At 37.5% G+C, this 16,636-nt stretch overlaps 1 protein-coding gene across 1 annotated transcript in view; it reads right to left on the reverse strand.

Annotated features, from left to right (window-relative positions):
- Positions 1-16,636, reverse strand: part of LOC126327599 (esterase FE4-like) — an 82,337-nt gene that overhangs the window by 14,117 nt on the left and 51,584 nt on the right. The window contains exons 7-8 of the mRNA XM_049995901.1: positions 9,919-10,084; positions 4,192-4,373 (exon numbers count right to left, since the gene is read on the reverse strand). Of these exons, the coding sequence (XP_049851858.1) occupies positions 4,192-4,373; positions 9,919-10,084 (348 nt within the window). The remainder of the gene's footprint in view (positions 1-4,191; positions 4,374-9,918; positions 10,085-16,636) is intronic.

Here is a 16,636-nt window from a genome sequence, read left to right on the forward strand (position 1 = left end):
GGCCACAAGACATGGGCACTGACCACACCCAACCATCACTCCTACTTGATCAGCACCCTCAGCAGCAGCAAGACTTCTGTGACACTGTTCTGTATGTCAATGCCCTGGGGCCAGTCATTGAGAAGCCACTCCCACTTGACTGAATTCTGTGTCATCAAGGATTATACAAGACCCCAGTCATTGCCCTGTTCCAGATGGGTTGCAAATGCAGCCATACTGCAAATTCAGTGCTAGGAACCAGCATTTAAATTTTGGTCCAGCTGAATAGGTCAAGTTCATGCATGTCAAGATGATACCCAGCCCAGGCAGATAACACTGCACCATCTAACCATCCCAGAACCTCAGTTTCAATCCAGACTTTGACTCTGGGCAATGCCACCACCCAGCCATTGGAACAACATGACCTTCCACTTTAGAGAAGACTTGGTGACCACCTGTGACTGCAGAATGGCCACATTCTGCTGCCAGCTCACCTTGCATGCAAGAGAAACCAGCACAGCATTCTGTGTGCACCATACATCAACATCTGCATCTATGACACCTGAATATTATGAGGGAACTCTGGACTGTACCAGAGAATGGGGCACAATCAGAAGAATGTTTGAACTGTATGAATTAGTAAAGAATTAATAAAGAGTTGTTGTATCTTCATCAGTACTCACATCCCTCATCTTCAACAGAGAACCCAGCTCACTCCCAGACTACCTCTCTCTCCTTTACAATGTTCACATTTTTTGTCCTCTGATGGGGCTATTTTTGCCCTGGTTTCCTTTTTTTCCCTGCTGTAGCAGGGCGTGTTACTCATTTGAAAAGAAACATACTGATCAATAAAGTTTTGTTAGTTTATTTAAGTGAAACTGAAATAAAGCAAAGCTAATCTATACCTCAGACCAGATTTTAAGTGCAAAATAAATTTGCCTGTGCTTTAGTATTACAACACGGGGTTCGCAGAAACCTTCTGATGATAATAGAGACACTTAACAGCATAGTTCTCAATGCTATATCACTTTATAAAGCACATTTTTGTCTTACATTGGACTTCATATACACACTTACTGTGTACAAGAAGGATAACTTTGAACCTCTACATCTCAGAAATGGATAGATATCAAGAAAATTTTCAGTCTTGTTCAAGATCAGGATTTTATGAATATGTTGTAAAAGGTACAGCCATGGTTGTACATATTCATCTTGGAACCACTGGTTTGGTTTATTGATAATAACTGATAGTAAATAAACTTCAAATGACTGTCTTGGAAAAGGATAAAGATATCAAGAAAATTTTCAAAGTTATTCAAGACCAGGATTTTAGGAATATATCATAAGAATTTGAGACATTTGGTGTGAATTTGTGGCTTGGTGTTGGTATGAAAAAATGGTAAAAAACTCTTTTTTAAGGTTTACTGAGTAAATAACCATTAACTAATAGCACCTCTATAAGCCCCATAAGGCCCACTGTAGACTGCATCAAATGTGAAAAGAACCAACAAGTTTGTTCCATTTGCCTAAACTGGAGGAAGTGTGAAATATTCATACTTTGGCCCTGTACTGTAGGATAGTGACAGTAAGACTATTCTTCTATTGGGTACACAAATGGTTCCTAGCACAAGGTTTATGCAAAACACTTGCCCTATATTTCTATCACCAAATTAGCCTGAGATATGATTAAAAAAAATTATATGCAGTGATTTGGAACATACTGCAGGTCTAGCTGTTATGTGTATTTTGTTTACAAAGTAAAATCTTTTACCAATTCGTTGTGATACTCATTCAACAAACAGCTTGATTCTATACAATATATTTAATTTCCCCCAGTCTGCAAGAGTTAATATACCAGTCATTTTCAGTGTCTTTTTTTTTGCGTCACCTATTTGTAAAACCTCACTGTTCATGATGCTAGTGTTGTCTTAGCCTCACAGAATTTTTTCCCAGATGCTAATCCATGCAAGAGCTATGTCTGGTCAAAATTTCGCCAGCGTTCTAGAGTGATTTCTTTATGTCAGCTCATTTCCACTCCTAACCATATTCTCATTTTTTAGCAGTATTAGGGGTTTCCTAAGCCAACAATGTTCTGTTCCAGATAGTAAGTCATAAATGTATCAGGTTTAGGTGAAATAACTCCAAGTTTTTTGGGTCATGTTTTACATGTCACCCATTTTTACTGTCATCTACATTCCTAGGAATTAAATGTTATTGAGGCTACTGTCAGTCAATCAATCAACCATGAAAGCTTTGAATTCAACACTAATATAGTTTGTTTTTGATTATTTCTACATGTCACCTTCTTCAAACTGCCACCCACATCTACAGACCAGATTGTATGGGTGTCTTACAACAACAGTATATTTTTCTGTACAGTAATAACAATGTGAAATAATTTGCTATACAACAAATCAAATAAATCATGGCCTGTATTGAGTATGGTTGGAAATACTACAGGTCTTTTGAAGTCTTGTGGAAACACACACACACACACACACACACACACACACACACACACACACACAGAGAGAGAGAGAGAGAGAGAGAGAGAGAGACAGAATTAACAAAAATAATCAATTTTTTAAAATACAATGTAATTGGATAGATAAAAAATCTACTCAACAAGCGGCAGCAGAAGAACACACATACAGAAGGTATATTTGCCAGCTTTCAGAGCCAATGGCTCCTTATTCTGGCAGAAGGTTTGAAGGGAAATGAAGAGGGGTGCAGGAAAAGAACTGATGGGGTTTTGGGAAAGGGATGGAGTTCAGAAAAGTCATTCAGGACCCCAGGCCAGGGGAGACTTACACATTTGAGGCGTTGAAATACAAACAGAGCAGGGGAACAGCCATGGGAACTAGGATTGCTCCTTCCAGTGCTAATCTTTTCATGGGTCACTTGGAAGGGGCTTTCCTGGGATCTATAAGCCTTAAGGCCCTGGTTTGGACTGGATACATTGATTACATCTTTGTCAATTGGATTCATGGTGAAGCAGACCTGTTAAAATTCCTGGAATATCTAAATACACTCCCCAGATTAAATATCATGTGCTGCTATTGTGAATCCCATGCCACTTTCTTTGATGTTGATCTCTTCCTCACCAAAGGTCAGCTACAAACTTCTGTTACCATTAAACCTGCTAACAAACAACAGTGCTTACATTTTGATAGTTGCCATCATTTCCATGTCAAATGTTCCCTCCCATACAGCCTTGGCATTCAAAGCAAATGTATTTGCTCAGATGCAGACTCTTCACAACAACACACGACCATTCTCACCACAGCCTAGCTCAAAACCAGATTTTTCTGTGATCACATCAAATCCTGCTACTGCTGATCCCTCCAAAATATAACTTTGTAATATATCACTTGTCACTCATTATTATCCTGATAGTGAATTTATTAATCAGATACTTCAACAAGGCTATGGCTTCTTGAAATCATGCCCTGAAATGAGGTCCATTCTGTCTGAGGTTTCGTCCACCACACCTAGAATAGATTTTCATCACCCTCCCAATCTCTGAAACATCCTTGTCAGACCCTTGCTCCTTGTACACCCATCTCCCTTATGGCTTCTAACCCTATGATGGTCCCCTTTGGAAAACTTAGCCTATGCTCCCTCCTACCACCACATATATCAGCTCTGTAACTGGCAAAACATATAGCAGCAAAGGGAGAGTCACCTGTGAAATGATGCATGTTATATGCCAGGTGTTATGTAAAGACTGTTTGGCCCATTACATTCAGGTTATCAGTTAGGATGAAAGGGCTTATGCAGAGGGCTTATGTTTAACCTCCCAGATTTTCAAATCTTGTCCAAGCATCTCCAACAACTGATCTTTTCTTCTTATCTCATATGGTATGCCTCCCCTGATCTGGGGTTTTGGGCCATTGTTTTAAACCCTACCCCTTTTCCTATAACTCGCCAATCCTTTTTTCCCCTTCAACCCTTCTTACTGGCTTTGAAAGCTTTCAAACTGTAATATATAAATATAGCTATCATTTTCATATATATCACTACTGATGACAAAAATAAATGGAAGTAATGAAGGAAAGGATTTCATTAACATCATCCAAGTACAATGTGCACCTGAAATGTACTGTTTTACTTGTTGATCGCCAAACATTTCTCATTCATTAATGGTGATTAATACCCTCATTAGCAAGGATATTGTGTTTTCATTAAAAATAAATGAAAACTATCTCTTACAGTTGCAATTGTATCATTATCTTCCATTGTAATCTCATCATCCCCAAAGTAAAACTGTCGAATCTGTGCTGAAACTTCCAACTGTTCTTCTTTATCTGAGATTCGAAGATCATGAGCAACATATGCATCAAAATTATCATTCAGATTCTTTACACCATCTTCAGATGCAAACGCTCCATTTTCTGCAAACAGTAGATTAATTTGTTAGTACAGTAATGGGTATCTCAAGATGACTTCTGCAATCTGTACAGAACAAGCACATAAAAGCTATGATTGAATTAAACATTATGTGAAACAAAATTAGTCCCACTGACTGTAAGTACATGTAACATATATAGTAGAAGATTTTTATATGATCTCATACTTTAAATATTCTAAACATATTATGCACTTCAAAAATGTAAATGGTAGTCACTGCATTAGTGTTTAGAGTTGGCAGCATTCAGCATTGGTGACTACACATCTAACTGGAACACTCCCACCTCAGAATTAAAGAAGCCGTTAGAGGTGCAGATGATTACAGCTGTAAGTGGTTTAACCCTCAACATCCCAGGTGCACTCTCATTGACTACTAGCTTTTATTGTTACTCCATTGTTAATGAATAAGGGTGAGGTAGAAGATTACAGCCATGTCTTGTTGTTATCCCCCAAAGATGACATAGTTTCCTTTGTCAGTAGTCAATTGAGTATGAAGTAGACCTGTAATATTATTGCTTCTTTTGTGCTAGTGGTTTCTGAGACCATGCCTGGGACTTTCCATTATGGATTCAGTAACCAGGGCTTTGTCTGCTGGCCAAAATTGAGGATACTGTTTTAAAATGGCTTGAGGAAAGTTTAGGTAGTGATGTTGGATCAGATAGTGACAATGAAAATGGAAGTGAACATAACTCAGAATAGGAACACTGTGAAAGTGAAGATGAATTTGCTTTGCTACCTGTGAATTCCTTGAAAGAAACAGGTGACTAAAGTGATAAAGATAGAAGTGTACAGACTGAATCCTTAGCTAAACATTCTGCTACAGATGTATTTAGTTGAAAAAATTGTCACTGAGCATCAAAGCGTCTTCCAACAATGGCCAATGGCATTATTTTTCAACCAGCTGGACACAAGTGGGGTGAATGCATTTGCCTTCATAATTCCTAAAAAGACAGTACTCAGGTGAACCACTTGAATTTTTTTGATGAAGCTTGCAAACTCATTGGTGACACCATGTACCATGTGAACTTTGAGCAACCATTCACCATGTTATGGGTGTAGCAGAACTGAGAGTAAAAGTCATTGTAAAAAGATTGGCAAAAAGAAAAATGAACATATGAAACTCCTTTTTGTGGGCTATATTAATGACAAAATGTATAACAATAACCCTGAAACCACTGCTGATCTGAAAACAGCCATTCAGGAAATCATTGAAGGCACTTATGTTCTGATACTTCAGCAGATCATGCACAAATTAGCTATTTGTCTGTGCCACATCATTGCCAATGATGGTAGGCATATCAAACACATTATAACCTAAATATGAATATGTGTAGTGACATTTAAATGTTGAAAAAGTGTGTGTGTGCCATAGTTTGTAAATAATTTGCATTTTTTGTTTTGTTTTCATATAGCTCTGATTGACACCCTGTAGAAGGAATCAATAGATTTGTTGACTCTTCTAGCAGCATATGCTGTTGGAATTTTAACAGTAAACTACACCATGATGCACAGTGCCCCTCTTCTAGTGGGTCTTTGTGATACTTTTTGCATTTACTAAATGAGTCTGTAATGACAGACACTTATCTTCTTTGGATGTTCTCTGTTTCCTCTATCAGCAATATCTAGTAAGACTCACAAATAATACTCAAGTATCAGTCAAGTAAGGGTTTCTCAAGTTACATCATTCAAAAGTGGACGCACTTTCTGAGGATTCTTACAGTGAATCTGTTTGGCATATACTTTTCCTATGAACAGTTTTATGTGGTCATTCCATTTTAAGTCACTCCATATGCATATTTTCAGATATTTAATGCACATGGTCATTTCCAGTGATTATTGAGCAGTTGTGTAATCAAACCATAATGGCTCTTACCACTTATTTATAAATAATAAGTTACAGCTAATAGTCGTGGTCCTATGTAACTCTCTTGGGGCTCATTGACAGTTATTTCTATGTCTGAAGATTTATCACCATTATGAATGATATGATGTGTTTCATTTTGAAGGAATTCTTCAAGCAAATTGCAGAGCTGGTCTTAGACTCATTTGAGTGGGTTGTAGCTTAACTGAATTCCTTCAAGAAGACTCAAGAATGTTCCTGATTAGTATGTTTTGTTCAACTTTAACACTTGACGCTAGGAAAATTATTTTGCATTCAGGGTCTGCACTAACATCACTAGATATTAACATTTAATATACAGCAATAAGCTTGCCTCCATCACCAGCAGCCAACCCACCTTTCCAACAGCATTCCAATTAGAATTTACAATTTCATTGAATTTAGGTTTCTGCCAGTGTTTTGTTTCTTGCACCATATGGATATCAAAGTGAAACTTTCCACAAATCTCTTGTAGTTAAATAACACTGTACTAATATTTGATAGCTGTGATGCTATTGTCCCAAATACTACTGCATCCTATTAGTGGGGCTGATATTCTTCCCTCTTCAAAATCAGAACGTAATTTATTGGACCTATGAAGAGGTTTTCTGTCCTAAAACACCCATATGTGCCCACCACATGTGCTCTGCTTCCCGAGTAGCCACTACCAAATTGTCATTGATGGTGTCCTACAATTCTCTGAAAAATGGAACTCAAGAAATCTGCATCCAAGAGCATCACAGTCTTGAATGAACATTTGGATTTTGCTTTCCCTTCAGTTAAAACCAAGTAATCAGTTCTGAGATCAATACTACAAAATTCTAGCTCAATTTGTATGCTGTGTGCAAGGCTATCTGCCTTCATCAATTCAGCCAGTCACCTGTATCAGTCGATTATGGCTTCTGAACACAGGCAGTGGGTATCATTTGTGCTCAAGTGGGCCACACTTTGAAAATTTGTAACCAGCTGCACCAAGTACATTAAACGGCCACTGGCTGAGCAGCCTCCACATCTTGGAAGAGATCCTCAGCAAGCTTACTGGGTGGAAACTGGCTTTGCTGAACTGAGTGCCTCAAACACCCATATAGTACTGCTGATCCCAATGATCCACCTGCCCAGAACTTTAGGAAGATAATCCCAGTGCTCATCATATAAAGTGTTCCATGCTGGCTTAAATGAATTCTGAGCAGTGTGTAATATAGAACCACTTGAGTGTGATGTCGCAAGATCGATCTTTAGTAAGGCTCATTTGAAAGTGTTGTGTTAACACTAGTGGCAAGAAAAATATTATCTACTAATGACTCACCATGTGCATCAGGAGGATGGCAGAAAATAAGTGTCTGGAAGGTGCAGAGATCTACCTCTTATGGGGTCTACGTATTATACTTCAGAAAATGAACATCGTCAGCATTCAATAAATGTTCAAAACCAACCATTAACTTGCACCATGAACACCAAATAAAAAATGGCACACCACAGTGACCAAAAAGTTTTCACCATCAAGATCAAAGGTGAACTCCTTGAGAATTACAAACTGTACAGAATGTTCAGCTAGGGATTCACTCTTTAAAACTGCATACAGAATTGTATTGGTGTATGGCATGATAAGAAATGATGGAATGTGATGGCATGAAACTGTATACAAAACAATCTTATCAAGCTTATCATCAAACTGGCTGTTCTTTAAGGCATAGCTGCAGATAATGTGACAATATGTTTTATTGGCAGAGAAAAAAAAAAAAAAAAAAAACAAACATCAAGAGGCTGAATTTTTCCATGGTTCCAAGTGGTATGAATTGCAATATCACACTTTCAAGAGGGATAGTTTACTCTAAAGGAATATGATTTTTATACATAGACCAGGAATTAAGCAAGTTATTTTGACCAGATATAGTCCAAAATGAGTGCTCATACTATAGTTGTAGTTCTATTATGCCTATTTTACCACTCTTACTTGCTGTAATGTAAATATTCCCTGTTGTCCTTGCAGGGTAATGCACATGAGAAACACTCTCATAGGTGCAGAGCACCTACAACTTCTCTTAACAAAATAAATAATTTTTCAACCAATTTACCAACCAGACTCCTGGCTGTGTGTCTGCACTTTATGCCTTTTTTTAAAAAAATAATAATAAACAAACAGAGAGAAAGAGAGGGGGGGGGGGGGGGGGGGGCTGAGGTCCTACATGGAATGCCTTGAGTGTGAGGTCAGAAAAGGTCACAGATGTTCAAAGCATTTAGTAGCCCACATATTGTCTACCATGCTACCACAATATTGGCTGCTAATGGCAACAGAGGGCAGGACTGGAGGTAAATATATTTTAAGGTCATACCTTGTGTTCTGCCAAGTAACTCATAACTTGTGATACCTGTTAGATAAGGTACTTGGTTATAATGCCCTTCAGACAATATAGTCCATGGTTCCTCTGTCAGAAATGCACCTTCATTTGCAAGTTCCACGTGAGGCACCCACACACACATCATGAAAATTGTACGGTCCTGCAATATATAATATATTTCTTAAAACCTTGAACTGTGAGAAAACCACCATCCTGACACCTGCTTCAGTATCACCTTGCCTTTCTTGAAGGAAACTAATATTTCATATGCCACCTCTTTCTCACTCTGCAAAATTCCTCAAATTCTTTTCTGGTAGGGTGTCAATTTTGGCAACTGTTGTAGTAGATATATTGTAATGCTTGTTTTGTTTATCACTGACATTGCTCTGCTTTTTATCAACATCACCAGCACTGTAGCTCTGTTTTACTTGTTGAATAAACAGCTCCATAGCTTCACACTGTGTTCACCATTGGTTACCTCCAGTCCTGCCCTCTGTTGCCATTAGCAGCCAATATTGTGGTAGCATGGTAGACAATATGTGGGCTACTAAATGCTTTGAACATCCCTGACCTTTTGTGACCTCACACTCAAGGCATTCCTTGTAGGACCTCATTCCCCCCTCCCCCCCTCTCTCTCTGTTTTTTTATTATTATTTTTTTTAAAAAAAGGCATAAAGTGCAGACACACAGCCATTACCACTTTCAGCTTCAGCCCACGGGCTTGTGATCCAACCACTGTTTCTTGTTAACTCTCAGGTGAATGTGGGATCCCCAGAAGATGATATGAAACCAGGGACCTCAGGTAATCTTATGTGCCACAGCTTTCATAGCAGGTGCCTCAGTGACACCACAAAAGCTGCCTGCAGCCTGTCAACCATAGCTAACACAGTTTCTAACTATCACCAGGTGGTGTTCAGTTCCGCCTTTATCCTGTTTTGTTTATGCCTCATGCTACACCACTATCCATCTTAGTATATATAACTGTGGCATATGCTGCATATGTAGCTGTGTAATGAGTAATGTGCTACTATGTAGAGCGGCTGCTAAATATAATCTAAATACTGCTGCTATGTTACTGTTAGTCATTGTTCCACAACACTCATTCAACACTAATACTTGTAAAGTCTACAAACATTTCATTATATTTCACTTTAATAAAATGTACGTCACTGAAAACATTCTACACCCCAGTGATCCTCTCTGTAGCATTCATGGGTGCTATAATGGAGAGCATACCGATAATAGTACATTGTGCTTGCTATTGAAACAACACTGGAACTGTGCAAGGATAAATATATTTTAAGGTCATACCTTGTGTTCTGCCGAGTAACTCATAACTTGTGATACCTGTTAGATAAGGTACTTGGTTATAACGCCCTTCAGACAATATAGTCCATGGTTCCTCTGTCAGAAATGCACCTTCATTTGCAGGTTCCACATGTGGCACCCACACACACATCATGAAACTTGTACGGTCCTGCAATATATAATATATTTCTTAAAACCTTGAACTGGGAGAAAATTTTTATGGATGTGCACAACTGGGTAACCAATACTGATTGTATGAGTCACATAAGGGTGACAGTTATTGAACAATATGAAATAAAATTGTCATAACTTCTGAACAGGGTGTGTTAGGATGTTCAGATTGCATGGCTGGCTGTGGAGCATGATGGGAATTAGAGTGCACTGTGTGTTTTGGGTTAGCAACACATGATTTGGGAGGTGTTAATCAATAAACAATTTGGGGGACTGAGAATCCACATTCTGTGATCAAGGAGTCTCTTCAACCTCAACGCATGACTGTGTGGTGTGCAATGTCCAGTCATGGAATAATAACCGTGATATTCCTTGATGGCATGGTGACTACCAAATGGTATGTGAAGGGTTTGGAAGATGATTTGATTCCCATTATCAAAAGTGACCCTGATTTTGACAAGATGTGGCTCATACAAGATGGAGCTCAACCTCATCAAAGCAGGAGAGTGTATGTGGTCCAGAAGAAGCACTTTGGGGACCACATTGACATGGGCTTCAATTGACAACCATATTCTTTGGATCTGAAAACATGTGACTCATTTTTGTGGGGCTATATTTAAAGAAAATATGTACAGCACTAACCCCCAAAAACATTGCTGAGCTGAAAACAGCCATTGAGGAGGTCGTTGACAGCATCAGTGTTCCTACACTGCAGCAGATCATACATAATTTCACTATTTGTCTGCTTCACATCATTGCCAGTGATGGCAGACATATTGAACATGTCAATCTAAATCCGAATATCTGTGGTGATGTTTACATGTTGAATAAAGTGTGTGCACACTGTAGTTTGTGACTAATTTTTTTTTTTTTTTCATTTGGGTTCAATAACTGTCACACTGTAATTTTCAACTATATAAACCATAATAACTGGGTGACCACACAGAGTTCAGCCAAGAACTTCATTGCTTTACTAAGCTTCACGCAAGGGGCCTCCAAAAAGTAAGTTACACATTATTATGACATGCGAGAACTTTCATTGAATGCTGAATTACACTTAAAAATGGCACAGATACATGACACTATTTTGCAACTTAGTCACCAAGTCTCTGAAACCAACGGTCAAAACATTTGATCAATTGTTAAATTCCTCAATGACAGAATCTGCTCCTTGGCCATAGAGCCATTTCATAATTACTGTGTGAGAGTGCTCATCATTGGAAAATCTCTTTCCCCCAGATGTACTTTCAGCTTGCCACGAAGATGGAAACAACATGGTACAAGATCTGAACTTCTGTATCAGCATTACCCGCATCTATTCTGTCTTGGTCAATCCGTTGGCACCATTTCACTATAGATAGAATTTCATGGAGAATTTGTGTCCCATTTAGATATTTTGCCCACTAGAACTGTGCTGTCCCACATACTTTAACATTGAAGTACATTTCCAGTTGCTATGGCATTTCATTCTCACACTGTGATAAACATGTTACATGTACTGCACCAGAATTATGTCTGCAGGAAATGTGGAATGTTCACTCTCACCTCACAGTGCACCACATCTTGGTGTACAATATCCTTAGTGTAGGATGAGATTTGTAGCTTACTTTCTGATGTTACTACATATAAAAACATTAAAGTTCTTGAAACTGAAATCTACATGAAGGGATTTATTTTCCTTTCTTTGAAATTTTCATCCTGTGAGAACAATGTATTTCAGAACTTGTAACTACATAATCATGAATCTGTGAGAAATTAATATAAAGAATAAGGGTTAGTTTAAATTATGTTTTTGTGCCATAAACCTCCCAGAGATAGTGATATTAAATGTTGTGTTTAAACAGTAGGTTTACATAGTAGCTTATATACTTAACCTCTCAGAATCAGTGGTATGGTAATAAAGAATGTTGATTTTATTATCACTAAAAATAATAAAATGAGCATTAATAGTAGCTGTGGCAGAAGCAGTGCACCTTGTCCCAAATGTTGAAAAAGATGGGAGTGGCTCCCAGTACAGAGTTAAACAATTTAATATTTTAAATGGATTTGTAATGTTGGTAGCATGATACAACTCACACATGACATAGATTAAATTCTGTAGATTAAGAAAGTAATTATTTTGAAAAATAGATTTTTTTGGACCCAAATCCACTATATCTATGTATCTCATGATCCTATGTGCTAAGTAAGTACTACAACAACAACCATTAAATATTATGCATAATTAGTATCAAGCTTGGTCAGAATAAAAGAGACATATTTATTTAATATTCTGAACTCAAATGTGACAGAATTTTTACAGTTTTCTGTGAGCTTTAACCCTTTCACTACAGTTACAGAGAATGCAGTACATCTGCCAATCATTGTGTCAGTGATGCAGTGTGTAACTGAGACACTGATTGTTATGTATGAAGCACTTCACTAAAAAAAAAACATGTCTGGATACAGTCAGCAGATTACTGTCAAGAATATAATTAAATGTACCATTACGTCCCTAAGTGTAGCTGCTGTGAATATAGAATTGGCATTTATGTTAGTAAGACATCAAAAGAAAGGAATGCCTGATGCATTTTCATTCATTTGCTATGGATTTATTTGCTAATTAAATAATGGGTCTTTCCCCTTGTATTTCAATCAGACTGATAGTGTCACCAGATTTTCTGCACACCCCATCTAAATCTATGCTGCTGAGTTCATAATATTTGATTTTACTCTTCATTATGTATTGATATTTGTGTGACTTAACAGTTCTTCCTCTTGTCACAGTTATCAATTACCCTATGGAAGGAAAATCAGTGCCTGTGAACTGTACAAACTTTATTATGTTTGTTTTCATACTTTAACTATTTATGTATCATATTTTGTGCAGCAGAAATTTATAATCATCTAAGCATTTGCCTAGAAGAGCATGGAAAAAAACCTAATAACCAAACTGAGGCTGGCCAGCATATCATATCAGTGGTTATTAATCTGCTGTGCAAATTGAATGCAGGACTGTGTCACAAGTTAGCATGCTGTATTTTTAAGTCTAAGAGCAGGTCTAGAATTATCACTGGTATTTATATTTTCGATTCAAGAATGATGATTCAAGACTTCTGGTATGAGGAGTCACCCTCATTCAGCCAATGAACTTGTCAAAGGAGATGGAGGAGTGGAATGCATTTCTATGGCAGCCTCTTGCCCTTTTGGTTGGGAACTGTGACTAAAATGTGGAATAATCAGCAATGGTCAGTGGAATAAAAATGGTGAAGGCAGTGGAAACTGTTGCATTAAAGACTCGCAGTGTGTCCACAGGTCATATGGGGCTGAGGATCCCCAGTTCAAAATTTTTACACAGGCTGTACCATAATTAGCAGTGACAACAACTGATTTGAGTAATCAGTAGATGTATATGAGCCCAAGTAATGGCAACTAATGTATGAGGGAGGGAGGAAAAAGTAGAAAATGGAGCCAAAGGACAGATTGCTTGTTTGGAAAAGTGAGGGCCGGGTGGTGCCAATTTATACATCACTTCTGTGGAAAAATGTTCTCAAACTGTCATACTATTGTTTATGAAATTTGCAAGAGTCATCCATTGTGATAGCTTCACGCAAAGAAAGCATAAATAAATAAAATAAAGAAATCAACAGAACGTGTCACCAACATCCTGCTAAATTTAATAGTTTCTTTAAACTTTTTAAAGTTGAAATATCAAATATTATAAAAACCTTCTTTTCAGTGTACATAGAGGTTTTTGCTGAGCACAAGCATTCAGTTTATTCCCCTTTGCTTCACTAATGGCCTCCAACCTCATTCCAAAGCATGCACATATATGATGTAATGTATCTGAGTGCACCTTGGCAGTTGCTGCCTCAACAGTGATCCTTAATGACATTACATTGGAATGTCAAAATCTGTTGAAGACTTACTCAACTATGTTTCATATGTAGTAACCAAGAGTATTTAAATCATAACTGTTGGGAAGCAAAAGCTGCATGGGCCAAAACACATCAAAATTGTCTGACATGCAGTTTTGCACCAAATGGTTTTTGAGGCCCAGTAAACTGTCTTCCTGAAGCATATGGAGCTCCAGAGGACAATATTTCCATTCATGACTTTTAAAGAGGTGGCCTTTGTTGGGCATGTCAGGAGTGGCAGGAAATCACATTATGACAACAGTAGGGACATTTTCTCGATTGCGTGCAAGCCAGTGGTCATTTCTGTGGTTGGTTGTCTGCCTGCTTAGCTGAATGGTAACATGGTTGCCTACCATGCTGCGGGTCCAGATTCCCTTCCCAGCCAAGCTGGAGATTTTCTCTGCCTGCTACTGGGTGTTGTGTTGCCCTCATCATCATCTCATCATCACCAACGTGCAAATTACACAATAAGACTTGCACCTGGAAATCGAACTTTCCTACATGTGGCCTTCTGGCTGAAAATCTCACATGACCATTTAATTCTTTTTTTCCTGTTTGGTTAGATTTACCTTTAAAATATACTCATCAGAAATGATCTGTTTCACACTGTGCCATCATTTCTCAATGAATGTAGAAGAAAATTTCAACAGTTGCCTCACTTAGCCCTAGCACTCTCAGAGGTGTACAATTTATATCACAGATCCTCCTTGGTAGTTTAATGCATTGTTGGTTTCCTTACATTGATAATTTTCACCAATGATTGCATTGGCTACTCTGACTTAGTGTTTGAGCTCTTTTGATGGCTTCATAGGTCCTCATGATACAGTCTTTCGAGTTCAGAACATACAATGGAATTTTTCTTGCCCATTCTCAAGTTAAATACTTCACCACAACATCATAAAAAGTGAATTTCAGGAATTTACAGAAGTAGGTTATGTTTGCTGCTAAATGCCTAGAGCAAAAGCCTTCAACCAGTTGAGTTCTTTTATCACACTTGTAATTTGTTTCAATATTTTGATAATTTTAAGAGTGTGACTGTTTATTACAAACAGTTATGGCTTGGTTCAAATGACTCTGAGCACTATGAGACTTAATTTCTGAGGTCATCAGTCACCTAGAATTTAGAGCTACTTAAACCTAACCAACCTAAGGGCATCACACATATCCATGCCCGAGGCAGGATTCGAACTTGCAACCGTAGCAGTGGTGCACAAACAGTTATTATTGCAGAGCAGCAACTGTAACCCTTTCTGGAAGAATAATTTGTAGTCAATTTAAATTTGTCTGAATTTTGGTGATATATTCCTTATGTACAATCTTAATCTTTGAAGATTGCAATGTAGTCATTACAATGTACTGTTTCATAGTCATGCATAACATGAAGTTATTTTTTTATGGTTCTGAGTGTTCTAATATATGGATGGTAAAATGAAAAATTATAACTATGAGACTTTTGATGAACTGTTTTCATGACACTAAAAGTGCAGAAATCTGACAATATCCATTTTAATAATATTATCAGTATTGTATTTTCTTCACATTTTAGGTAGAAATCAATATTTATCCAAATGGAATTCATAACAATGATTTCCCATTCATACTTAAAGTTATCTGCATAATTTTTCCTCATTATGCTGTTGTTGATATGGTAGATTATACTTCTATATATACTTGTTCATAATTGCATTTAAATGTCAAAATCAGTGAATACTTTTTTGTTTTTCAGAAACGATTATATTATTTTTAGCTGCAAAGTGTTTTGTTCTCATTTATAAAAAGCTTGAGGAAGACATGGATGTATACGACAAGTGGCAGAGATAGGCATATACAAATTCATAAAAAATGATTGAATGAAAACTTGCATAAATTAGCAAAGTCTCTGTAGTACCTCAAGAATCCAATCCACTTGTTTCTATGTGCAGGTCAGAAGTTTGTTATTAGAAGACTGTAAGAAGGGTGAGTCACTGACAGCAACAGGTGTTTGGCACCAGCGCCACAGAAGACATGATGAAAACTCATGAAATAATTATGTAGTATTCATTGATGTGTTAGTGTCTGCTGTGATTGTAAAAAAGAGTAATGAACAACTGAATATATATTTCTATGCACATTCATGTATTGGACTCGCTGGAGACTAGAGAATTTTATCTTACTTTATATCTTAGCCCTGCATGAGACAGGACTCATGTGATGTCCATTAATTATTGGATTGTCACAACATATGATATTGTACTTGTGTTTATTGAGTCTGATGTTTACAGATACCAGTTGACTTGCAAGGGTTTACTTACTTATGTGAAAAAGAGTAAATGTTACTTTGTGTTGAGAGTTGAAATTTGCCGTGAATGATCTGAAAGTGTTCCACAAGTACACAAATTATTTCAAGGACAGAGAAGTAGCTTAATAAATTCATGTAAACCACTATAATCTTTGGAGAAGAAGCTTTTGGGAGATTGACATAGCTGATTACCCAGAGAACAGGATTGGCAGCACACAATATGTAGGTCAAATGCAAGAGACATGTGAGTCTTCCACCTCAGTACAACACTGTCTCATGTCGTCCAAAAAACATTAGATCCCATATGAGCTTAGGTCAAGGAACATCCACCATCTGTTCAAGAAGTTCCAAGACTGATTTTATCCCTGATGTCTGT

The sequence above is a fragment of the Schistocerca gregaria genome, chromosome 2 (assembly GCF_023897955.1).
Source record: "Schistocerca gregaria isolate iqSchGreg1 chromosome 2, iqSchGreg1.2, whole genome shotgun sequence".
Taxonomy (NCBI): domain Eukaryota; kingdom Metazoa; phylum Arthropoda; class Insecta; order Orthoptera; family Acrididae; genus Schistocerca; species Schistocerca gregaria.